At 39.2% G+C, this 26,656-nt stretch overlaps 1 protein-coding gene across 1 annotated transcript in view; it reads right to left on the reverse strand.

Moving 5' to 3' along the window:
* PCNX2 (pecanex 2) overlaps nucleotides 1-26,656 on the reverse strand; it is a gene marked incomplete at both ends in the record, with an annotated part of 114,397 nt that overhangs the window by 73,011 nt on the left and 14,730 nt on the right. Inside the window, 10 exons of the mRNA XM_083371500.1 lie at nucleotides 2,574-2,665; nucleotides 3,975-4,085; nucleotides 8,176-8,344; nucleotides 12,659-12,691; nucleotides 13,035-13,188; nucleotides 20,618-20,760; nucleotides 21,427-21,562; nucleotides 24,186-24,270; nucleotides 25,787-25,938; nucleotides 26,433-26,595. Of these exons, the coding sequence (XP_083227626.1) occupies nucleotides 2,574-2,665; nucleotides 3,975-4,085; nucleotides 8,176-8,344; nucleotides 12,659-12,691; nucleotides 13,035-13,188; nucleotides 20,618-20,760; nucleotides 21,427-21,562; nucleotides 24,186-24,270; nucleotides 25,787-25,938; nucleotides 26,433-26,595 (1,238 nt within the window). The remainder of the gene's footprint in view (nucleotides 1-2,573; nucleotides 2,666-3,974; nucleotides 4,086-8,175; nucleotides 8,345-12,658; nucleotides 12,692-13,034; nucleotides 13,189-20,617; nucleotides 20,761-21,426; nucleotides 21,563-24,185; nucleotides 24,271-25,786; nucleotides 25,939-26,432; nucleotides 26,596-26,656) is intronic.

Here is a 26,656-nt window from a genome sequence, read left to right on the forward strand (position 1 = left end):
TTAGTCGACAAATGAGCAATATAGAAGTAAGCTCTCTCCAAACCTCCTATCTGTGATTTAAAAGTACAACACGTTCCTGGGCAGCATTTCGGCTTGGTTTGAAGTAGAGAATGCTACTTGGCCAGCTTTAAAGCTATTTGAGTTTACATTTCATAAGGAGATGAATGTTATTTTGAATGAAAAATGCTATCATTCTGTCTTCCAAAGTTATCTTTAGGGACAGTTTCATTTTTCTGTGACACCTGCGTTAGATTTTAGCAAGTATAGACAATGTACAGCCTCAGGATGTCTTCACCTTCTAAAAAACATTTTTATTTTGAAACACTCTGACTACTCAACAAAATCCAACAGTCTAATTGTTAAAATCCAGGGGAGTAATTTAATGCCATTCCGAAGGAGAAAATACATAGAACTTTGGTATAAGTATTAAAAGTGGGATTGTTATGGTTGAAGAACAATGAAAGTTCCACAGCCCTCCAAAAGGAAAAATGCTGGTAAAATGTTAGCTTTCCTATTTTGTCGGAAATGACCATATTTCACAGGCATTCCTCTTCCTGCCCCCAAAGAACCCATAGCAGTTGAGTTTACCAATCACATTAATTCATAAAACATGATTTACAAACCATAAGGGTTGTGTTCGCATACTAAGACAATATAATGGCCTAGATTAGTGTTTCTCAACCTTAGAAAACTTTAAGATCTGTGGACTTCAACTCCCAGAATTCCCCAACAAGCTTGCCATTGAAGATCTCTGGGAATTGAAATCCACAGATCTTAAAGTGGCCAAGTTTGAGAAATACTGGTCTCATATGTAAATACATCTCTGGAAAGAAACACATTTGTGCTCTTTCTTGTGTTTGGATGGAATATAGGCAGCTTCAGCACTGTCTGAACTGGTAGCAAGTATCAGTTAATGACAAGTAAATCCTGAATTGCAAGCCACTCACCCATCCAATATTTAAGGTCATGCTTTTAAAAAAATCAGGTAGACGTCTTTTATAAAGGAATATGTAAATGCCAACATTAGACTACAGTGGGGTCAGGATATGAAATGCATAGTATCATTTTGGAACAAATAATTATCCTGCTTACAAATATCTTCAAAAATGAAAAAGCAATAAAAATTCAAATTATATGTAATTTTCCTGTGTAAATGGAAGGTCTACAGTTGATGTATGTAATTTGCAGCAAATATCTTGTAAATCTTTTACCGCATTCTCTAACTTCAGGGTAGCAGCATTATAAGTATATTTCAAAGCTCTAGGAAGCCCAGGCTATAAGCAAGATTGCTTATCTGCAAAACCACCTGCCTGCTGTAATTTAGCTTATTAGCCTGCAGAAAGATGTGCAAATGACAGGACATGTTTAAAAGGATTGCCCTTAATACCATTTACCAAAGAGACTTTGAACGTTCAATTAACCCACAGAGAACACCAACTATATAAATGAGTTTCCATTAAATTCACATACTCCCATCTGTAATATCATTAAAAAAAATTCCCAGCTTTTCTCTCTTTTCATTTTCCTTTCCCCTAACTTAACAAGAAACTAAAGCTTGGCTTATACACAGCAGAAAGAGCAATCTGTATGGCTCCCACACTGATTATGTTTAAGATGATGATAATACTTATTTCAGCCCCCCTATTAGACTGAGCAGAGAAAGCATGCTGTGGATACCATCAGCTAGGGATGTACATTTGGTGGGTCCCAGAATATGTGTTTTCTCTGCTGTGGTGCCCACCTTATGGAACATTCTCTCTGCCTCCCCCCCCACATCCAATTACATTATCTCCATCACTTCTGGAAGGCCCTCAAAACCTGGCTATGTCATCAGGTCTGGGGTTCCCAGGGAACCAGAGATATAATCAGATGGCTCCATTGTTAAGGTGGCCATTTTTATACTCTCTTCACCTGGGGCTTTGTATAGTCATTTTTTAAAAATACTATCTATTATTTATATATGCCATTTTTATATTTGTGGTTTTTATTCAAGGTTTTGAGCCACCCGGAGTCCATTTTGGTGAGATGGGCAGCTACTCAAATTTGATTAATAAATAAAATAAAGAATATTTGAAAACTTGGCTTTCCCCTCCATGCTTTGGATTACACCTCTTATAAGATTTTTATCAGTCTGAAGGATTGCTTTATCTGGATTTGCATACTTTTTTTCCTTGTTTTAATCATTACAGTACTGATATGTACTCCACCTAAAGTCTTATGCAGTTGGGTGACCATCCATCCATCCATCCAAATCTATCTATCTATCTATCTATCTATCTATCTATCTATCTATCTATCTATCTATCTATATCTATTCATCATTATATGGCAAACAATAAAAAATATTTCTCATTCGCAGCTAAAATTATGCGCAAGACCTAATGTTCACAACAAGCCCTTCTATCCATTTCCTCCCCATTCTCCAGGGCAGGCCTTTCCTTATGAGGATGGAAAAATAACGCAAACTAGAATTATAGTCATACAGGTTCTAGATATGGAAAAAAATGGAGAAAACAATATCATAGTCACAAGCAATCATATCCTATTTTGCTATCAGAATTGCTCCTCCTTACCTTAACTGCATTGAAGCAGAATGCGTACAGGACAATTACAGCAATAAAGCTTCGACAAATACTGTACAGTGAAGAGTACAGTCCAGCAACAGCTGAAATACAGAAACTGACATTTACTTCTTTGCATCTGGATGTAACTACTACAAGGTAAATCAAAATGGTAAAAGACCCCTGCCTATAATCAGAAAGGTCTTTTTGCCTGGATGTGTTAAAATAAATTTGATCATTCAATCAGATAAATTACTGGACCCAAAACAGTCTCAAAACACAAGTTAAACAAACCACAAATGCTACACTTGCACTGAGAGCCAATAAAATACACGTTGCCAGAGGAATTGATGAACTTCAAGGAACTCTAACTTGACAGTTGCCACATGTTATAGAAAAATCAGCAGGCAGTAAGGGTATCCCCCTACTCAATGTAATTGAATGCTGAATGCAAGAATTTTGAGAAATAAAGTATCATATTAAAAGCAGAACATTTTATTCTAAACATTAGTGGCCTAAATTGCAGGTGTTTTTGATTTGAAATTACATTTTAAACTTGGTAAGAAAGAGATGGAGTAATGAAATATGCATCACAATGTAAGCTCCATCCTTGAATAAGCTTGAATATGATATTGCAATGCAAATACAAAGGGGTGGCATTTATAGGTGTGATACTATCGTGCACATTTTGTCATTTTCAGGTTGAGAGTAAGGATGTGCTATTGGAAGTTAGCTCCCATATCTCAATTGCCCAACTGCTGCACTTCTTTATGTTCCAATTTGCTTAACGACCCCAGCGACCACCACCTACCTTATGTTTTTGATCATTAGAAAGCAGTCTATCTGCCAGCCCTAGCATTGCTGGGCAATGCAGTTTTCCTTATTTTAAATTCTAATTCTGTGTATATGTTTTCAATAGTTAATGTACATTTTGGAAGGACAATGGAGCCTCATGCATTCTGAGGTACACTGCAATGTCAATGAGTCTGTCAAAGCACAACTCTTGGGTCATGTAGCTTCCTACGAGAGCAAAAGGTCCTGGGCTGAGACAACCATCATCATCATGGTCCAAATTTCACCGATGCTAGAATTAAAAAGGTGATTTACTGTATGCATTTAGTAGAGATGAACTACTAGTGAGACTTTGCGTGTGATCAATTTCTAAAAGAAGCATGGATCCAATTGTATTGCTACAGAACTGTTTGCTGTAGTACAGATCATTTTTCCCAAGCAGCAAAAGTGAACAAATGCGAAAGATAAGGCCATTGTTATGCTTTGAATAAGAATGTCGACAAGAGAAAATTTAGCAGAGGCAGATTATCAGTCTGAAGTGAAAAAGAATCGCAACTATCAAAACTCTCACCTAAATTCAACCAGTTCTGGATATTATATATAACTATATATAGTACTTACCAGAACCACCAAACACCAGTATATCTATCTGTTCAAGGAGATATATACAGAATGTGTTGATTTGTGGGAAAAGACCAAGAAGAGAAATCACAGGAAAGCAATATAAAAATCCTGAAATTAGACAAGGAAAGAGAAGGAGCAAAGATAGGGAGGGAGAGAAAGGAGATTTGGTTGGATCCAAAGAATTTATACAAGAAGAATGCTTTATATATTTATACAGGCAATTGATGTCCCTTCTATTACACGGTTATATATTAATATATGATTAATATATTCATAACTGTTTAATATTACTAAAAGATGAAACAGTGGTAACTAAAATTGCCAAGAGATGATCTGGTGGAAGAAAGATGGCTCCTGTCAGGCTCCTTCTTCTGAAAGAAAAGGCAATCAGAGAGCTATGTTGATAGGACCATTGGGAGCCTGTACAAATTTGTGTTTCAAAGTTCTCCCAGATTGTTTGTTCCATTTCTTGGGCAAAATATAGTTCTGTTTCTGATAATCTGGCCTACAAACAACCATATGTTACAAGCTGGAATGATATTTTTATTCCAATACATTAGAAAGCACCATCCAGCTTGTGATTACTGCCGTTTTCAAAATAGTATGTGTATTTTTGTGCTTTATTATGTATGGGCTATCCAGCACACAGTCACAGTGCTAAGCAGTTCTGTAAACAGTTCCTTCTATGTTGAAGTATGGCTTAGGACAGCACAAATAACTTTTGAGGGAGAAAAAGCCATATAAGCTATTTATTTTTGGAGAGATTCAACATTCTTAATATAAAACAGTACATATATTTTTTTTAAAAAAATAATGGAAGATATTACCGGTAAGTACCTCACAAAGGAAGAATACAGATGTTTTGGTGTGAAAATCGGCTCGAGTGACAAATCCTGCCTATATACTGGGATTCAATTCTACACCTTTTTTTCCACAAACATCATTTATGATTATTTATCTATACCAAAAATCAATATCTCTATGTAAATGGGGGAAGAGATATCCTATTATACAGATAGGATAATCTGTGACTTAAATTTGAATTAGTTTCTCCACATGTGTAAAATATTCTGCATATTCTACAGTCATCTACGTGATGAATGGAATTTTATTAAAATGTAAAAATGGCAAACAGGATTTTATACCTGCAGAAAAACAAACCATGCGTGGACACGTTTTGCCTGCTGCAGCTTAAGTCTACTAAATCAAAGTCTTTTAACTTGAGGTGTTGCTGTTCTGAGTCAAAACGGACTTTGATTAAGTCTGCTACCTTCAAGAATCTTTATTGGACCAAAGCGCTACACAAACTTTTTATCACAGGTGGTTATTGCACTCCAAAGTCTTTCCCCATTGATCTTTTCCCAGGGCCTATTTAGGGAGAAAAACTAAAGTAAATAAGTGATACCCTTTTTGCTTTATTTCTCAGTGGTGATATCAACACATTCCACTCAAGAATGAGGTTCTGAATGGAAAGAACAGAGAGATGGGGGTCAGATAAAAGGAAAATTACAACTTCAATATGGGAGAGAAATTCATACTTATTAACTCAAGATCCTATGAAATATTTTTCATCAGGGGAATATCCATCCGCCCTAGTTTTGGGCAACAACAGCAGAAAGCTGTAAGATTGGATCCAGAGTTCAAGAAGAAGAGTTAGTCTTGGCTTACAACCCATTAATTTCCGAGGGAACAACGCTCCACTGGTGTGCTGTAGGTCCACCCCAATGTTTTCTGGAATTCAGTTCACATGAAGATTTCTTCCAACACTAAGCAAGGAGAGGTATGCTGACTAAATCAGCATGTTACCAGGCAACCATGGGAAATAGCTCAAATACATCTGCTAGTGTCAAAAGCTCATTCCTCAGCAACAAGGGAACCATTTGTCCAATCATTAGAATTAGAAATTAAATTTATTTTTAAAGTGGGGGGAAAGCAAATTTGACCTGAAAATAAAGAGTTGATTGTTAACAAAGCAGAGGCTAGTGCCAGTCTTTTTAATTTGGCACCCACCCAAAATTTTGGACTCCATACAGTAAACAAATTCTAAGAGTTACAATCTCAAGTGTACAAGGAGAGTGTCAGAATATTAATGATAGCTAGACAGCTAGAGCAACAGACGGACAGACATTGATTCTGGCAACAACAATTTATAGCCATAAATTCAAAAATAGGTATATATATGTTTATATTTATTAAATTTTTATACCGCCCTTCTCCCGAAGGACTCAGGGCGGTGTATAGGGCAATAAATATTGAAATATACATACAAAAGTTAAAAAAGAATTAAATAATTATGCCCAATATAAAATGATGATTAAAACAATGTTAAAACCAAATCCAAACCCCAACCCCATCAGACCAGGCCGGATTGTACAAATAAATAAGTTTTTAGATCGCGTTGGAAGGAGCGAAGGTCGGGGGCCGTCCGGAGCTCAACCGGCAAGCGGTTCCATAGGTCTGGCGCGCCCACAGAGAACGCCCTCCCCCTGGGGGCCACCAATCAACATTCTCTGATCGGAGGCACCCTGAGGAGGCCCACTCTGTAGGAGCGCACTGGACGGAGGGAGGTTGACGCCGGCAGCAGGTGCTGCCGTAGGTAATCCAGACCCATGCCATGTAGGGCTTTAAAGGTCATTACCAGCACCTTGAATCTCACCCGGAGGGCAACTGGCAGCCAATGCAGCTCGCGGAGCAGAGGTGTAACATGGGAGTATCGGGAGACCCCCAACACTACTCGCGCGGCTGCATTCTGCACCAGCTGAAGCCTCCGAGTGGTCCTCAAGGGCAGCCCCATGTAGAGAGCGTTGCAGTAGTCCAAACGAGAGGTCACGAGCGCATGAGTGACTGTATGCAAGGCATCCCGGTCTAGATAGGGCCGCAACTGGCGCACCAGGCAAACCTGGGCGAAGGCCCCCCCTAGTCACATGCTTAAATAAAATGTCAAGAGGAAAATGTCAAGAGAAAAAACGGAACAAAAATTATGTCAAAAGGAATTCCTGGTAAGGACATTGCCAAGGTGACAGACATTTCACTTTCTCTCCATCCCAAACTGTGCACATGTGGAAAGAAGGGAGGGGAGGTAAAGCCTTCTCCATGAACTTTAGGGATTAAATCTGTGGTACAGCAGAGGTGTGTGAAGAAGTAGTTCATTTCTCTCCTCACCGATAGTTGCAAAAACAAACATTATGGAAAGTGCTTGAAGACAGCTGGTACACAGAAAATGTTCCTCGATGTTTCTTGTATTTTTGAAAAATAATAATGCAGGGAGCATCGTGTCACCCACCCACCCTTTCCCTGACAGCTCTTTCTTCCCACCACTCAGGCCTCAAATGAAAAATGATCCTCCATTTCTTTCCCCGGAAATTCAATCTGATTTTACCATTTGATATATTAGAAATTTTGGGATCCATGCCATCCTATAAGCAATAAATCATTCTCTTTCAGAATAAGCCAAAGCAGTTGATAAAACACAGAATTAAGAAATTAAAAGAACAGGAATCTAACCTTGAAGCAGGTATGAAATTTTAACCGCTCGAGACATAACAGCAAATAAAGAATTGGTGACTCACCAAAAAAAATAATAATCATAAACTGTATCAAAGATTGGGCAGGCCACAAACAATTCTGCTTCTCTTGAACTTATTTCTCTGGAGCATAAAGGAGCTTTAATAGCACAATGCTTTTGTTTCAAATAACTTAATTGACTGTGGCAGCTTATTGCATAGCTTCTAGACAGAGATCCTCACAATCTCTTAATCTTGTTGCTCTTGATCTGATTGAGATAAAATATTACAAGCAGCTTGAATTACAACAGACTTGGCATGTGAGGTAAAGACCTTTGTGCTATGTTCAGATCTACCTTCCAAAGTGGTACAGAAATATAAAAGGTTTTGCCAAACATACCTGGCAACAAGGTTATTTTTTATATCCTGCAATTTGTGGGTTTAACCTTGGAAACTGGTATCAGGAAATTTTGTGATGCAGAAATGTCTGCTAATTATCTTAAATAACAGATTTCAGATAGCTACTCCAGAAACTTCATAATCATGCACCAAGAAATCATTAGTTATTATTACAACATTTTCCCCCATTTTCTTCTCCCCCTCCCCCCATATTTGCAGGTTGAAAGAGAAGAATGGGTACTTAGCAAAATAAAAATATTTGGAGAACTGTTTGTATTTTTGTACAAGTAACTCACCTATTACATGGTCCCTGATTACCTGAAATGATTCAGGTGATATCTTCAGGTTATAAACAGTATAAATGAAGGAATTTCTGGTTTTAGATCCTGCATCTAGCAACAGAATAAGGCCACACAATATGCTAAAATATATAGGCCGGCTGTATATTATCACCTGGTTGTGGCCCTAGAAAAGCAAGTTAACAGAAAAAAATATTTCATATTAACATAAAATTATTTCAAATGCATAACTAACACTGCACAAACCAGGAAGTTTCAGTGCTTACATAGACATCACATGTCCCACAAAATAGATATTAGAAACTCATTTCATTTTAAAGTCCAAATAAGCCCTCCACATCAAGATTTTGATAGCCATCTCTACAATGCAGGTTATAGTAGAACACTGATTCACTGTTAAGTTTTAATATTATTGGATTTGTAAGGTTGTTCAATCATCAAGTGATTCAAGACACAGTACAGAAGTAGAAGAATCAAATAGCAAGCAACCAGCCAGGAAATACAAACATTAAAATAATCGTCATTTATTAGTGGGTTCATAAAACCCCATGGCCCAAGATCTGCTAGAGAAGCTGCATCTTAACTGCTAAGAATCACGTATGTAGTGATAAAAAAATAATCTGGAGATTCTTATGACATTATTCTTAGCAGCAATTTTTAAATAGCCTAGTAATGTCAGAAAATGTTGGCTGCTCGAGGGAAGTGGTGGAAATGACCTAGTTCAAAAGGCCAATAAGGGAAAATACTATGGTGTGAATTTTTGTCCCTGGAGCATCTGATGTCTGAGACTATGAAAATCTATTTGTACTATGAAATAGTTGCACATTAACTCTATTTTGCAACATTCGGGAGATCTGCCTTGGTGGAGCAGTGGGCTAATGCCTCCTTAAGTAACACCAGCTGCCTGCAATTAGTGCAGGTTCGCATCCCACCAGGCTCAAGGTTGACTCAGCCTTCCATCCTTCCGAGGTAGGTAAAATGAGGACCCAGATTGTTGGGGGCAATAAGCTGACTTTGTAATAATGCCGCTTGAGGTGTGTTTGAAAACCCCAATAAGCAGGCATATACATAGAATGAAGGCTACTGCTAAGCTTGTAAGCCGCCCTGAGTCTTTGGAGAAGGGCGGGATATAAATGGAATTAAAATAAAAAAAATTAAAAACAAACAAACAAAACAAATTAAATATAGTTCCTCTATTACCTGAAAGCCTTGCTCATTAGACTTGAATGCTTAAGGCCTTAAAGGTGAAGAAAATCACTTCCTTGCAATTGTGTTTTTTTTGCATTAGCATCAGGTTACCCTTGTCAAAATTCCCTGACCATGATTCAGTTGTGAATTATAGACCTGTTAACTCTGCATAGCTTAATTAGTTCCTCAGTTCAGCTCAACAGAAGATTCACAAATGTTTGGTCTAGATTAGAATTTTTACTGTTGACCCACCACAGTTCATTGCCTGTTACCAGTGAGAAGATTTCAATACCTTTTATACCCCACTAGGGGTTTAAATATTTAGCCTTCTTTTTCCTGTCCTTCCATTTTAATGGATTTTTGGCATGATGCTCAGCAGCTGTGAACCTCAGAGAATTTTAGATGTTTACATAGCAGCTTTAATCTTCATACTGATCACTCTAATGAAATTCTGTGAAATATTGAATTCAGTAAAACACCTGTCATGCCTACTTTAATAAAAATGTAAAATAAAACAGATGACATATGTACAGACTTTAGGCTAGAACTGAAGTAGAATGAAGTACAAATTAAATTTTAGAGAGCAACCTTTCAAATAAGGCATGATAGTCCAATCTGTTTGGATTTCAAGAGACCACTAGTCAAACCCATTTTCTCTTAGAAAATATTAGGGGAAGGCTGATCTTGGTAACCAAGAGCCAGACTCCCTTCTTAGCTGGTTCAAACTTGGCTGAAATTTGGCATGGCATGGCATGGCATGCCTACCATGAGATCCTCACTGTACCCCAGGACTGGAATTATTTTAAATCATTTATTGCCTTCTAACAATTAAGATTACTGCTCATATACTAAAGCCTTTCAGGCTTAAACTTTTTTCCTGTCTTTTCCACAGTTGAACAGAAATTTTGTATTATAATTCTTGTGTTTTGTGAGCTAGTAATTGGTTTTTGACATTTTCAATATTCCTGCCCTGGGAAATTATAGCTCCCAATATATCTTCCATTGAAATCTATTTCTGCTTATAGGCTGTCACTGTTCATTATGGAACTGATCCAATTTTAAAAGTATTATGCTTTTGTTGAAGCAAACTAGCCTAAGAACATACTGTGAGCTAAAAAGCAAGACGTAAATAATAAATTATAGAGAAACATAAAATAATCAGAAATAGAAAAACAATGCAAATATTTTTGCATCAAAAATAAAACAGCAAAATTCATACCATGGCATAAATTATATCATAATTATCAGGATTATGAAGCCTCACTAGGACTGAGGCCTAAACCTGTATCTTCCTGTGGATTCAAATTTTGCAGTATTGCTAATGAATGCAATACTGCATTATGCTTTTGGTAAAGGATGAGAAAAGACATGATTTAATAGACAGGCATATGCAGATTAAGTCCTCCAGCACTCTGTGGTCTGATTCAATATAAAACAGATTCATACTTTAATAATCACAAAATATTATATTTATAAACCTGAGGATTCAGAGAGAAGTATTCCAGAATCTCTGTATTTTGGGAGACATGAGATTGTGGCACATGATCACTACAAGCGACCTGACCAATTAAAACATCAGTAAATCATTAATGTCTAAAAGATGAGGTGGGGAAAAGTAATTAAAATGTAGGTAAGATTTAAAGCTACAGTCCTCTAACAATTTCTGTATTAAATATAAAATGGGTTAAAGGTAAAGGTAAAGGTTCCCCCACACATGCGTGCTAGTTGTTTCTGACTCTAGGGGCTGGTGCTCATCTCCGTTTCAAAGCCGAAGAGCCAGCGCTTGTCCGAGGACGTCTCCGTGGTCATGTGGCCGGCATGACTAGAAGGTAACGCTGTTACCTTCCCACCGTAGTGGTCCCTATTTTTCTACTTGCATTTTTACGTGCTTTCGAACTGCTAGGTTGGCAGAAGCTGGGACGAGTAACAGGCGCTCAATCTGTTACGCGGCACTCGGGATTTGACCCGCCAAACTGCCGACCTTCTGATCGACAAGCTCAGCATCCTAACACACTGAGCCACCACGTTAGGTTAGGCTGGGGTAATTCTTTTAAGATTACATACATGTATATACAATAGAATAGAATTCTTTATTGGCCAAGTCCAGTGGTGGGATTCAAATACCTGAGCATCCAGTTCTCTGCATGGATGCAGGCCTGGACCTCCGAGGCCTAGAATGGACTTCCAGAAGTGGCATCCAAGCACTTCCTGTGGGCTGTTCTAGGCCTGGGAAGCCTCCTCCAAGCCTCCAAGGCCTAGAACAGACTTCCAGAAGCAGCATGGGTTCAGCCGGTCCTCCAAACTCAATAAAATTTAGCTACTGGTTCTACCGAACCGATGTGAACCGGCTGAATCCCACCACTGGCCAAGTCTGATTGGACATACAAGGAATTTGACTCTGGTGCATAAGCTCTCAGTGTACATACAAGCAACAAGTGATAAATCATGATCATAATCATAAAATACAATCAACATAAATCATAAGATACAACACTTGGTGATAGTCATAAGATACTAAATAAAAGCAATCAACATAAATCATAACATACATACGACAAAATGATAGTCATAAGATGCTAAAGGAATAGGTAATAAGAAAGATGAGAATGATAATAGTAATACAGCCCTATCGCATGGTTTGATATCCTAGGGCATAAGATAGTGTTGTGGGAATTAGTTGTTTAGCAGAGTGACGGCACTTTCTTTGTGTCTACTCATTTTGGCGTGCAATGACATATAAAATTTATATATACATTGTTACACATTTTAAATTATATTATATATAATTTATATAATTTTATAAGCCATATAATGTATAAATTAGATAAATCAACTAACATGGAATAAATATTTAAATTAAAGGCCACTAACATCACATAATTATTTTTACCACAGTACATTAACAGTGCAACAATGACTTTTTACATTTCTAGAAACCTGTGTAATGGGCAGCAAAAGTGTGTGGTAGTGTGTGATGTATGTGGTGATGATCTGAGAAAGTAACTGAAGCCACCAGGCCAAAGACCCGGCTGCCTCATTGTTTCACTCACACCAACAGGCTGTGCAAGGAGAGAACTCATTAAAATGCTATGCACAGCTCTGCTGTTTTACTTGTGGCAGCAATGTATTCGAGCAGATTAATTTTTAATAATAAAGTGTTAGGTTCCTAGTTGGAAAAACGAAATAACATCCTGGAAAGATAGATTTATTTTAACTTTCATCAATTTACCACACCAACTGACCAAGAAGGAGCACCAACAATAAAAGCATATATGTGGTAACTGAAACTTACATGTATAGGTGAGGCAGGATCAGGCTGAACACTCTAAAGACAAAACAAGATTCATTGTATTAGCCACTGGATTTGTTATCACAGAATCCAAAATAGAAATAATGGATTTCTCATCCATCCATCCATCCATCCATCCATCCATCCATCCATCCATCTATCTATCTATCTATCTATCTATCTATCTATCTATCTATCTATCTATCTATCTATCTACCTATCTACCTATCTACCTATCTGACTGTCTTTCTGTCTATCTATGTACAGCTTCCTGTGCCAATACATCTCTAAGTAGTTTACAGTAAAAGCAAAAATAAAATACATAATAAGAACAATACATTTAGACAATATAAAACACATGTATAAAAGAATACATTACCTTTAGAAGAGAGTATTGACAGCTTGCCATAATAAGACAGAACAGGAGCACCCAAATGTCTTTACAAAAACCTTGGTTCATGATTAGAAAGCCAAGAAAAGAAACAAGGATTACTAGAAGAACTGCCAAAACATTCTCCTTGACATCTTCTGTCCTGTAAAAATAACACACCAATATATTTTCAAGAGCAGAATATAACCATAAATCTACCATTTCTATAGAGGCTTATAAATTGAGCCCAGATCAATTTGTCATAAATGTACTTCACTTTCTCAAGATATCTCTATGAAGGCCCCATGGAGTCAACTTTACCTGGTCTCTCTGTGCATGGCATTCTCTGTACAGCCTTACTGGTTTAGAAAAATATCTTTGCACAAGCAAAAGATTGCCAAATCAAAGCAACTAGCAAAAATTAATTAGCTTAATTATTTTCTTTGCAGAGATCAGGAAATGTATCACTGAAACAGACTACTTAATAAATGTATTTACTGAAAAATTTTCTGTTACAAAACCAGTAAGTAAACTTAAACATTTTAAAAGTGCAATTTTGCAAAAATGATATAAAGCAATACAAGGGGGTCAACATTTAAAACCAAAATTTTAATCTATATATACATTTAAGTGTTTAGACTCTTGACAATCGGTGGCATACAAATGGTTGTAAATCAGTGCAATAAATAAATAAAACCTGGATTAATAACAGGTTAATAACCAGAAAAACAACAATGCGGTTTGTTGATAACTGCTCTTCAAGGTTCAGGAGACCTAATTTATATGCAGCCACTGAAAATACTCTTACTGTCAGGACCCACCCCGAACCACGTCTTAGGAAGACAAAAACTCTTGGAGTCAGGGTTTTAGTCCAAAAGAAATCTTTACTATGACATGCTCGGTTGTAGGAAATGAGACAGGGCTTAATATTTCCACGATGTAAACCCTTTTTAAAGAGTTCCCGGTTTAACCCCCCTTAATCCCCATTTGGTCAGTCCCCCCCATCCTTCCTCTCGTATCATCCATCTCGTGGGAAAGAGGAAGTTAGGACCCTTTTGTTTATTGCTGACAAAAACCAGATGCTAGCCCCCCCCCTTTTGTTTCCCCAGTTCAAAAGGCTTCTCCTTTCCTTTGAAATGCCTATTGCCGGTTCAATACACATCTATCCTCTTCTCTTCGGGAGATGACAGAATCCATGGGATAATGTTTGAAACATTCCATTTATGAATATGATATAAATGGATTCTGACAGTCCGCTCTCCTTAGAAGAAAGATGTGTCCATCTGTAGGGGGAGAAAAGAAAAGAGAAGAAAAAATAACATGTGTAAATGTTAACTCGGTTTGTTTGGATATTCTGTATGAAATCTCTTAAGCAGCTTTGGTGCTTTAACGTGGTGTTTGCTGACCCATTCATTTTCTGAGGAGGGGAGGTGTTTCCAAGCCACTAGATATTGAGTTGTTCCATGATGTCTCCTGGAATCCAGAATTTCCTTCACCTCGAAATGTTGTTCTCCTTCCACCATGATGGGAGGTGGTGGTGGTGGAATTTTTGTTCGTAGGGGAGATTGTTGTTCTCTCTTTATTAGACTGCAGTGAAAGATTGGGTGTATTCGTCTAAGATTTTTAGGTAGTTCTAATTCAACTGTTACTGGGTTTATGATTCTTTTAATTGGAAAAGGTCCAATGTATTTTGGTCCTAGTTTTTTACAGGGTTGGAGAGACTTAAGGTATTTTGTAGACAGATATACCATCTCTCCCACCTTGAACGGTGTGGGATCAGATCTTTTCTTGTCTGCCTGTGTCTTGTGTGCTAATCTAGCCTCTGTTAATGCTTTTCTGACAATAGGCCAGGTGTATTGTAACTGAGCAATCCATTCCTTTAGTTCTGGAATTACCGGTTCTTTTGGAGTTAGATCAGGTATGGGGTTGAAGCTCTGGCCTGTGGCTACTTGAAAAGGAGTGTAACCTGTGCTGGAGTGAACTGCGTTGTTATATGCCACTTCTGCGAAAGGCAGCAGGTCTGTCCAATTGTTCTGCTGAAAATGTACATAACATCTTAAATATTGTTCAAGTACAGAGTTAGCCTTTTCTGCTTTCCCATTACCCTGAGGGTGATGACTAGATGTCAGTCCTTGGGTGGTTCCTAACAGAGATAAAAATTCCTTCCAGAATGCTGAGGTAAATTGCACCCCTCTGTCAGATATGATGCGTAGTGGTGCTCCATGCAATCTGTAAATATGTTGTACAAAAAGTTTTGCTAATGTTTTTGCAGTAGGAATTTTTGGGCAAGGTATGAAATGGACTTGCTTAGAGAACAGATCAGTAACAGTCCAGATAACGGTGTTTCCGTTGCTTTCTGGTAGTTCCACAATAAAATCCATGGCTATTTCTTTCCATGGGGCTGAGGGATTCGCCACTGGTTGTAACAGTCCTGGCGATTTCCCTTGTAACCTCTTGGCCATTGCGCAAATTTGACAGCTACCCACATAGCTTTCTATGTCCTTTTTCATAGATGGCCACCAAAATTGCCTTTTAGTTAAGTGTAAGGTTTTTACAAAGCCAAAGTGTCCTGCTGATTTTGTATCATGGCACAGTTGCATGAAATTGATTCTCTGTGTGGCAGGTATATATAGCTTCTCCCCCACCCACGGCAGTCCATCTTTAATTGTGCACACATGTTTATTTTTCTGGAACCATTCATCACTTTCCAAAGATTTCCTGAATTCTATTCCAGTTTGGCTATCTACCTTTGGTTTCATTTTTTCTTGTGCCCTGGTGGTGACTGGTGCTGCCAGTTGTTGTTCCGGTACAAGTGGTTTAAAGTCAGTAACTCTTGTGCTGTTATATTGGGGCATGCGGGATAATGCATCTGCCAGGAAGTTCTTTCCCCCCGGTAAGTGTTTGAGAGTGAAATTGAATCGGTGAAAGTGTTGGGACCAGCGGGCTTGCTTAGGAGTGAGCTTCCTGGGCGTTTTTAGTGCTTCTAAATTTTTGTGGTCAGTCCAGACTTGGAAAGGTATTTTATTTCCTTCCAAAAATTGACGCCAAGTTAATAATGACCACCTTAATGAGAATGCTTCCTTCTCCCATATTGGCCATCGTTGTTCAGTTTCTGTAAGTTTCCTGGATGTATATGCGCAAGGTTGCAACGCCCCCTCATCATTTTCTTGTAGTAATACGGCTCCGACTGCTACGTCGCTCGCATCTGCCTGTATTACAAAAGGTTTGTTGGGATCTGGGTGTTTAAGTACAGGTTCCGCAGAAAAGAGTCTCTTTAGCCTCTCAAATGCTGCTTGACATTCCATTGACCATTTCAGAGGCTGGCTGGGTTTCACGGGTGACCCCCCCTTCGTTTTCAGCAAATTTGTGAGGGGCATGGCTATTTGGCCAAATGCAGGGATGAATTGGCGGTAGAAATTTGCAAACCCCAGGAAACTTTGCAATTGCTTCCGTGTGCGGGGGGGTGCCCACTCTAGTACTGCCCTGACCTTCTCTGGGTCCATTTCGATGCCCTCTGGGGATATGCGATATCCCAGGTAGTCGATTTTTTCCTTATGAAATTCACACTTCGATAATTTAGCATATAAATGGGCAGCTCGCAATTTCTTCAGGACTGCTCTGACTAGTCTGATATGTTCCTCTTTGGTTTCTGTGAAGATAAGGATGTCATCGAGGTAAACCAGGACCCCCTTATATAGGTGCTCTCTCAGTACGTCATTAATTAATTGCATAAAGACTGCGGGGGCCCCTTGCAGTCCAAATGGCAATACTTTGAATTGATAGCACCCCATTGGGCAGTTGAATGCAGTTTTCCATTCGTCTCCTTCCTTAATCCTAATACGGTAGTATGCTTCCCTCAGGTCTAGTTTGGTAAAAATCTTTCCTTTCGATAGGTGGGATAGCATATCCTTCATTAGGGGAAGGGGGTATAGATTACATTCACTAATTGTATTTAGGTTCCGGTAATCTACAACCAAACGAAAGGAACCATCCTTCTTCTCCCTGAACAGAACCGGGGCGGCTACTTTGGGTTTGGCGGGCTCAATAAATCCTCTTTCTAAGTTTTTCTTTATGAATCTTTCCATTTCTGCCATTTCCCTTGGGCTCATGGCATACATCCTGGGTTTTGGGAGTTTTGCCCCAGGTTTGAATTCTATGGTGCAGTCTGTGGGGCGGTGGGGGGGGAGCTCATCTGCTCTTTCCTCACTGAAAACCTCAGCCAGGTCCCTGTATTCCTCCGGTATCTCTGTTAGCCCCTTCTCTTCCCCCACTGCTGCTTTTTCCTCCCTCTGGGTTGGGGGGGTGTTTGGGGGTTTTACGTTTTTCTGTTCCCCTTTTGGGAAGTTGAGTTCTGCAGTCCTCCAGTTTATCCCGGGGTTCCATTTCTTCAGCCATTCCAGTCCTAAAATCATTGGGCATGCCATGCCTGGGGCCACTATAAATGTTATGTCTTCCTCATGGGACCCCAGGGACATGTGGAGTGGTAGAGTGGCTAGGGTAGCTGGTCCCCCCCCTGCTATAGACCCGTCTAATTGACTGAAGGAGATTGGTTGTTTTAGCCTCCTCACTGGGATGCTCAGTTCCTCCACCAGTGTTGGGCTGATGAGGCAGCGGATGCAGCCAGAGTCTATCAAAGCTTTTATTTCATTTGCTTTTGGTGCAGAGGAAGCTAATATAGTTACTGTCTTAAGTATGGGTGGAAGAGGTCCACTTACCAAAGGTTCTCCCTCTGAGCTGTCTTCCGAGGTGTCCAGCGCCCCTGCAGTGTAGGCCGGAGTCCAATCCCAGGTTTTGGCAGAAATTGTGGACTCTACAGCCTCTGTCCCCTTCATGGAAGATTCTTTTGGGTTGCCTTGAGACTTCCCCAACTTTTTGGAAGATGGTGCCTCTGTTTTGCGTGGAGGGGCTTTCGAACGACATTCTGCAGCACGGTGGCCCTCTCTCCCGCAATTGAAACATCCCTTTGATTTTTTAGCCGTGGCCGGTGGGTTTTCCCCCTCACGTGTTTGCTCGAGTGGCGGGCGGCCCCATGGTTTTCCTCTGCGTTGTCTTTTCAATAGGTCTATTTCCACTTCCTCTGCCAGGACATACCAGTCATCGAGATGGTAGGGGTCTCCCCGAGGCAGGCAAGCGTCATACAGGTCGTAGTTTAGACCGTCTTTGAAATGGCTGAGGAGGATGTCTTCTGGCCAGTTCAGCTTGCTGGCGATGGCTCGGAATTCTTGGGTATATTCGGCCACTGTTCTCCTGCCCTGCCTCACCGTCTTGATTCTCTCCCGGGCCTTCCGGTCAGCCAAAGGGTCCTCAAATCGTCGCCTCAAGGATGACATGAATCGGTTGAAGTCGTTGAGTTCTGGGGCGTTGGAGTCATGCAGGTTTACCACCCAGTCTGCGGCCGTCCCGTCCAGGGCAGATTGCACAATTCGGATGCGTGTTTTGTCACTGGGGATGTCCCGTCCGTACTCTTCCATGTAGCTGAGGACTTGGGTTAGGAAAAATCCCAGTCGTGATGGCTCCCCCTTGAATTTTGCTTCCAGGGGTGGGAATCTTTGGCTGGATCGTTGTCTGCGCCGCGGAGTGTATCGCTCCTCATCTCGATCCCCATCTGTGGGTCTGGGGGGGTGGGTACCGCTGAGTCAGCGGCTCCTGTTCCATTGGACAGCCCTGGGGTTTCAGGTGTTGGGTCCCTTCCGTTACCCCTCCAGTTGCGACCCCAGGTGTTGTGGTTTCCAGCTCTCTCCTCCCTTAGTGAGCTCAGGGTTGTTTTCATCAAGTCAATAGCTTTTTCCAGAATCCGCTCTTCCTCACTGGCGTGCAGGGAGTTCTCCATCTCTTGTTTCCATTCCGGTTGGTGGTCGCTCCGTCTCAGGGTCGCTTCTCTCGAAGCCTTTTTCCACTCACTTTTCCTTCCAACGCCCATCGACCACCTGGGTTTTTGTTCGTGCTGCTCCGTTTCCTCCCAGGAGGAATATGATGCCTCAGCTTCCCAATGTTTCTGGGAGTTCGGCTGGGGGGAAGGCTCCTTCTCCGTGGGGCTTTCTTCCCTTCTTGCTTCATCGTCAGACATCATATTTATTTGCAAAATCCCCCGGTAAGGTTCTTCTTCCCGGGTTGATTTTCGTTGCAAGCCCTGTCTAATGTCAGGACCCACCCCGAACCACGTCTTAGGAAGACAAAAACTCTTGGAGTCAGGGTTTTAGTCCAAAAGAAATCTTTACTATGACATGCTCGGTTGTAGGAAATGAGACAGGGCTTAATATTTCCACGATGTAAACCCTTTTTAAAGAGTTCCCGGTTTAACCCCCCTTAATCCCCATTTGGTCAGTCCCCCCCATCCTTCCTCTCGTATCATCCATCTCGTGGGAAAGAGGAAGTTAGGACCCTTTTGTTTATTGCTGACAAAAACCAGATGCTAGCCCCCCCCCTTTTGTTTCCCCAGTTCAAAAGGCTTCTCCTTTCCTTTGAAATGCCTATTGCCGGTTCAATACACATCTATCCTCTTCTCTTCGGGAGATGACAGAATCCATGGGATAATGTTTGAAACATTCCATTTATGAATATGATATAAATGGATTCTGACACTTACTCTCCTAATGTTAGAGAACTATCAGGAATTAGGTCCTAAGGTTACAGACAGAATGCAAATACCCACAAGAGAGCCACTAAAATGCATCATCTAATATCCAACATGTAATTTAGCAGATCCGCCTTTTTATTTGCATTGTTGTGTAGAAAATATAGAAATGCATATAGAAACGCATGGACAAAGATTAAGATTCACAAACCTGCATCTTCATATCAATGCAAATTCTTTCAGGCAAGACTCTTTTAAAGGTTGGATTATAGATCAATAAAGGATAAGTAGAGCTCTGACTAGGTCAAGCTTTGAACAATATAAGACAGAAGCAGATCTTTTTGTTTAATCTGATCTGTCCCATCACGTGTAAAATAGGGAATGCAAATCCTTCCTTGACTATTAAGTCAGTAACCTGCAGCTTCTTTCCTTAGAACAATGTTTCTCAACCTCGACAACTAGAAGATGGGTGGATTTCAACTCCCAGAATTCCCCAGCCAGCTATAGATTTGTACTATGCTGGCTAGGGAATTCTGGGAGTTGAAGTCCATCCATCTTTAAGTTGCCAGGGTTGAGAAACACTGCAGACATTTTCTTCTCCTTTCCTGTTCTTTGATCTTCATTGAAGAGAAAAACATCTACTGGAGGAGATTGAAAAGAAGAATACTTCACCATCAAGATTGCTGCAGGTTAGGACCCCCACTTAGGTCTTCCATTTGCCTTAAGATTCACATACATCCTTGTTTTTGCTTACATGTAGGGCAGGTCCAAATGTAAGAAAAGGTTGTTGTCACACTTTATGCATTATTTGAAGGAGGACAGCTATTAGTTTTCACTTTGGTATTAAGCATGTGTATCAAACACACACATTTACAAATCTGAAATTCGTACTGATTAATGCCCATCAAGAAAAGAGATTTAAAAATATAAAAAACCACAAGAAACATGCTAACACTGTATGTATTAATAGTACAAGTTCAACCTTTCAATGAATGTTATGTCTCAGTGTGAAACTTACCTGTCCAGCAATGTCAGCAAGGTGAGTCGATCATACCAGATTTTTATCCATTTGCCAGGAAATACAATAAATTTGTAAAACTGTCTATTAATTTTTCTTTGAGCTGATGAGCATGAAGAATCCTCAAGGTCTTCACTAAAATGCTGTCAACATTAAATTAAAAATAAAAGAATTGTATATCATTTTCATAGCACTGCTTTCAATAACAATAGGGTTTTGATATAATTTGATAGTTATTCCTTTTTCAGTGGATATAATCAAACAATGATCATAGTCAATATTTTTTTACAGGTTAACTTTTTTTTGGTAAACTTGATTAACTTCAGTCCTGCCTAATTTTTTGCACATGGCACATACTAGGATCTTTTCACTGCCCTTGTAAGATTATTACTTGATCACTTGAAATACATTAGAACAAAACAAGCTAAAGTCCCCCAAGATTGCTCTTTGTGTGATGTTTAAGTCTTGCCTACAATTTGAACATAAATGGCATTAGATTTGAAAATACTGGGGAAAGCATACATACATACGTACTGAGATAAAATTTCTCAGAACAAAGTTGGGGTTTTTTAACTCTTTTGCTCCTTTAAAAAAAATCCATCAAATCAAAATTAAAATCCCATTTTATCAGCATAACATTTGGTATAATAGCTGATGCTTAGTGGAACATTAGCTATTCTCCCATTTGTATGCTATAACAAGCTTACACCAACCTCATCTGAAAGATGCAAGTTTATATAGCTAGACTGGAAGATATTCACAAAGTGTTTTTTAAAAAAATGTATAGGTACTGAAATGTTACATGGTACCCGGTGAGTTTCAGAAAGAGCTCCTCGTGCCAGCATCAATAAGAACTGCTGTTGCCGTGCCCTTCGCCCATGATCTCCAGAAGATGCTTCTTGGATCTCTGAGGTAGTTGTACTAGAGGAGCTGAAATGGATTTCACTGTAGACATAAAGATAAAAAGAGTAAAAAGAGATAAAAAGAGTAGAATTTATTCAAAATTATATGATTCATAACAATTTGGAGTATCTGCAGGGGTCATAAAGAAAAGTCAAGATACAACCATGAGATCAAAGCTGCCATCTTGACTTTTTACATTCACCTACCCAGACACCCCCAAATCTATGAAAAAAAAACAAGAGGCTTCAGAGTCTGACTACATTAGCTGGGGGCTCCCCACAGATTCAGGGAAAATCTCATTCCAATTTGTTAACTCTAGAAGGGCAATATGAGTGAGCTGAAATTCCTTCTGCAAACGTGCCAACAACTGACTGAAGAAATTAGAATAATGCAAATAGCTCTGCTTGTGACGCCTGTGACACTTGATAACAGATTAAAAAATAATTTCAGAGTTTGATCAATACTTGAAGGGTGTATAGATGCTTAACCATGCAATCATAATGGGCAAAGAAAGAAAATTTTGTTGAAGCAGGATATATTTTTTTAACTGCTTCTATCTTATACCTTTGGGATTAATGAGAGGCTTCAAGATAAAATAGCAGCAGACCCGTAAATCAATCAGGCCTTTGGGTTGAGACTCAACATACCAGACCGTCATAGAGCAATCTAGAATTGCTTCAAACTATATTTTCAAAATTAAAATAGGCTGGCAAAATGTCACTATGTCTTTTTTGGCTGCTGTAGCTTCCACCATTCAAAGAAATAATAGCTCAACCAAACAAGTCCTGCCTTAGTATTACACATAAATGAAACATAAAGATTGATTTCTAGTGAGTTTTTGTGCCGAATTGGCTAACTACAAAAAATAGAAATAATATAAAATAATAATATACAATTATTAATACAATAAATGCAATAAATTTAATATAGTTAAAAACAATTGAGAGTTCCTAACCAATATACAGAATTATTGTTGATTCACAAGCAATCTTCAAATCTTTATTTGAAAATTAGGATACCTGACATAGAAACCAACTCAAATTCGGCTCTGATAAAATTATGTGAATTGTCAGCTTACCTAATACAGTAGACTCAAATAGTGGAAGCAACAGCACAGCTCGATTAACACTAAAAGTGAAGTTTTAATTATGGCAATTTTAGAGAAGCATTTTAAAGACCCAAGTATCAATGCAAAGAAAGGGATTTATGAGTAAGCATACATAGAATTGTATTCAATGACATCCCATTTAAATTGCATATGAAATTTAAAAATCCTGGAATTTTGTGAATGTAATTGAAAGATTGTCTGGCTAATTAGTCTGTTAAAACAGCTGTATCTTACATTAACTATTGCAATTTTCAGAATAGCTTAAGATTCCAAATCAACTGAAATCTGTAGCTCACAACTATACCTCAAACACAACTTTTAATACTACTTGACACCTGATGTGTCTAACTTGAAAAAGAAATTAATAAAATAGAAGTCAGGACAAGACAAGATAAATACTTCCTATTTTTGACCTTGTTCTGTAGAAGATATTTTTCCCCGTATGACCTTCCAAATGATACATCTGCCTAGAGTTGACTATTCTGTTAAAGATATTGACTGCCACCATGTGGCAAAGTTTTTTTTTTTTTGCATTTACTTTCCTTTTTATTTGACTTACATGGCATGCACGATCTGATGGGATTGCAGTTTCCAAAGCCCTCAGACAAAGGTCAATAATTAGCCAATAATTCAGGGAATGGCAGTCCAAACCACACCTGAAAGGTATCAGAGAGGGCAAGACTGGTCTATAACAGTGTTTCTCAACTTTGGTAACTTGAAGATGGGTGGACGTCAATTCTCAGAATTCCCCAGACAGAATTTCCAGGATTCACCACCCATTTGCTGGCTAGGAAATTTTGGGAGTTGAAATCCATACATCTTCAAGAGGACAAGATTGAGAAACACTGATGTAGAATATTAAGTGAGAATGAGTGTGGTATAGTGATTAAGATATTGGACTAGCACTCTGGAGACCCAGGTTCAGTCTACTCTTAACACTCACTGCAGACTTTTGGCTAGTTGTTCTCGCATGGAGGAAAAACTGATGTAAAGGAAAATGAGAAGAGGGAGCCAATACATGCCACTTTGAAGGAAACACGAGATATAAATCCAATAAACGAATTCTATGTTCTTTGGCTAACCTACTCATGATAAAATGTGAATATACTGAAGTATCTTGGCGTGCAATGGAGTAATTATGGGGAAAAATATTTGTTCCTAAAGAATTTGCAACCACAGAACTAATGTTGTACTGGCACAAAATTAAGATCTTTGTTAAATTATTTACAGGTAATATAATACTCTTATCCCAGATATTCAACAGTTCCATTTCATAATAGAGTAGATGAGTGCTAGATAACCTGTTTGGCAAATAAGAAGTCCTAAGTTCAAATACTGGCAACTATAATTAGAAGTTGGAGAAATACTGTGATTTATTGCAGAGAATGCAAACTTGAAGCAGAAAATATCTAAATTATTATACAAAAGAATCTGTCATGTGCATATGGATGTTTCATGAAAATGATATTCCCAATCTTTAATTTTGGAAAACTAAATAACCACTCCAGAAACGAAATGGAGTCATCCCCCAATCCAGTACATGAGGAGTTTACTTACTGTGCATTGGAGATGCAATCATAGATGGGTGAATTTTCAATATTTCCTTCTGCTTGACTCCTTAAGTACAAGGACCTCATTTCTCCTTCAAATAAAAGGAAACATAATCTGGTGAACAATGATCTGCCATGCACTCACTTTTATAACTAGGAAATTATAAAATTAGAAGGCCGGCTTTCCAGAAACAGAAATCCTATCTTCAGGTATCCTTGTCAATGACTTGCATTCTCTCAGCTCTATCTGATAAGGTAGATTTCAGCACCATTGCAGCTGCTGCAACACACTCATTTTAAAGTGTTCCTTGCCACAGCCCTAGCCTTGGCAACAATCCTCTTGTAACTTGGCACCTGTCATCTTTCCATTTTATGTACAGGTATCTACACCTATATGCTGCATAACTTTGGAAAGCCTCCATGGTAAATCAGAACAATGGCATCTGAAAAGATGGGCGTTAGCAGATTTGTTAAAATTTAGATTGGGATGTTAAAAATTTAGTTCCAGAGCGCAACACTGAAAGAAAGAGGGGGAAATCTAGAAGTTCATAGGCTGAGCTGGAACTGGGAAAATGTTAAAGGGAAGATAGCAAGTTAAGTGAATCTTTCATTAAGAGAGTATGGATGGGTGCTGCAGCTAAGTATAAAAATTAGAATCTGGATGGCCTTGGGTACTGTTGGCAGTGAAATTCATCCCAAGGAGAACACAGAAACCTCTGAAGTTATTGCCCACAGCACATTCAAATGCTATAAAGGAGAGTTCGTGGAAGAGAAACAGAAAGGATGGCAGACAACAAGGCTGGCTGTTGCAGCATCTGGAACTCAAAGTGCAAAGGGAGGAAAAGAGAAGAAAAAGAAAGCTTGGAAGGAGGAGAGGAGAGGAGAGGACAAAATGGTGGACAGTGTGGAGCAAAACAAGGTAGAAGAGTCAGGAATTGTGCCAGGAGGCTATGAAAAGGGTTGTTGTTGTGGGGAAAATAGAAGGAATTTGTAAAAATAATAAATGTGGGAAATAAATAAATGCACACATTTACATATGCATGCTTGGATTGCTTATTGGGCATATTTGAAGCGTTGATGTTAACCTTCCAAACCTTAAATGTATAGGATGTATACATTAAAAAAAACTATCACAGAAACCTAATTGCCATGTCTCAATGGGATCCTGGAACCCATTCAGATAACGAGTCTGAGAAGTTAATCCCCATGCACATAGAAACCTAAATGAGTTATGTAGAGGAAATGCAACTATCCCTCCCAACTCAACCCAATAAGAGCCTTGGTGGAGCAGTGGGCTAATGCCTCCTTAAGTAACACCAGCTGCCTGCAATTAGTGCAGGTTCGAGTCCCACCAGGCTCAAGGTTGACTCAGCCTTCCATCCTTCTGAGGTAGGTAAAATGAGGACCCAGATTGTTGGGGGGCAATTAAGCTGACTTTGTAATAATGCCACTGGGGGGGGTGTGAAAGCCCTAATAAGCAGGCATATACCTAGAATGAAGGCTACTGCTAAGCTTGTAAGCCGCCCTGAGTCTTTGGAGAAGGGCAGGATATAAATGGAATTAAAATAAAAAAAGAAAAAAGAAAAAAACTCCTCCATAGGGGGTTACCATTTCCATCTATAAAGGAATAGATGTGCATTGCATCCACAGACATCTCTTCTTGCACAGATGCTTCAGGCCCACTTATGACTTGCAAGAGGGAACTGTCTGGCTGTGAAGTTACCCGATAAATGATCTGTCGTTGTCTGGTGCTCTGGTAACTTGTCGAAATATCAATAAGAAAAAGAAGGGGAGAAGAAGAGTTTCAAAAGCAGCAGTGAAATTCTTTCTCTGCCCCACCCAAGCAATTTCTCATGAAACCAAGAAAATAGATCAAATGAAATTTGATGCAAGTTCTTTTATAATGCATAGAGCCTTGGTGGAGCAGTGGGCTAATGCCTCCTTAAGTAACACCAGCTGCCTGCAATTAGTGCAGGTTTGCATCCCACCAGGCTCAAGGTTGACTCAGCCTTCCATCCTTCTGAGGTAGGTAAAATGAGGACCCAGATTGTTGGGGGCAATTAAGCTGACTTTGTAATAATGCCGCTTACGGGGGGGGGGGGGGGTGAAAGCCCTAATAAGCAGGCATATACATAGAATGAAGGCTACTGCTAAGCTTGTAAGCCGCCCTGAGTCTTCGGAGAAGGGCAGGATATAAATGGAATTAAAAAAAAATATATTACTGTATGCTTGAAAATGAGAACATAGCTCTTACTGGGCAGTGAACTTTATTGACTCTGGGATCACTGGATTAACATTAATACAATCCTGAGTTTCCATCTCGGTTTTCTCCTGTTTACAGGAACCATGATTTTCTTTTTCTGCACAATTTTTTCCTGTTGTCAATGCACCGTCTTTTTTCTCTCTTAAAAAGCCATCTGAAAGACACAGAGAAAACTTTCCATGTACAACCTGGGAATTTTTTTGCTTGTATTTTTG

The sequence above is a fragment of the Vipera ursinii genome, assembly GCF_947247035.1.
Source record: "Vipera ursinii genome assembly, chromosome: 1".
Taxonomy (NCBI): domain Eukaryota; kingdom Metazoa; phylum Chordata; class Lepidosauria; order Squamata; family Viperidae; genus Vipera; species Vipera ursinii.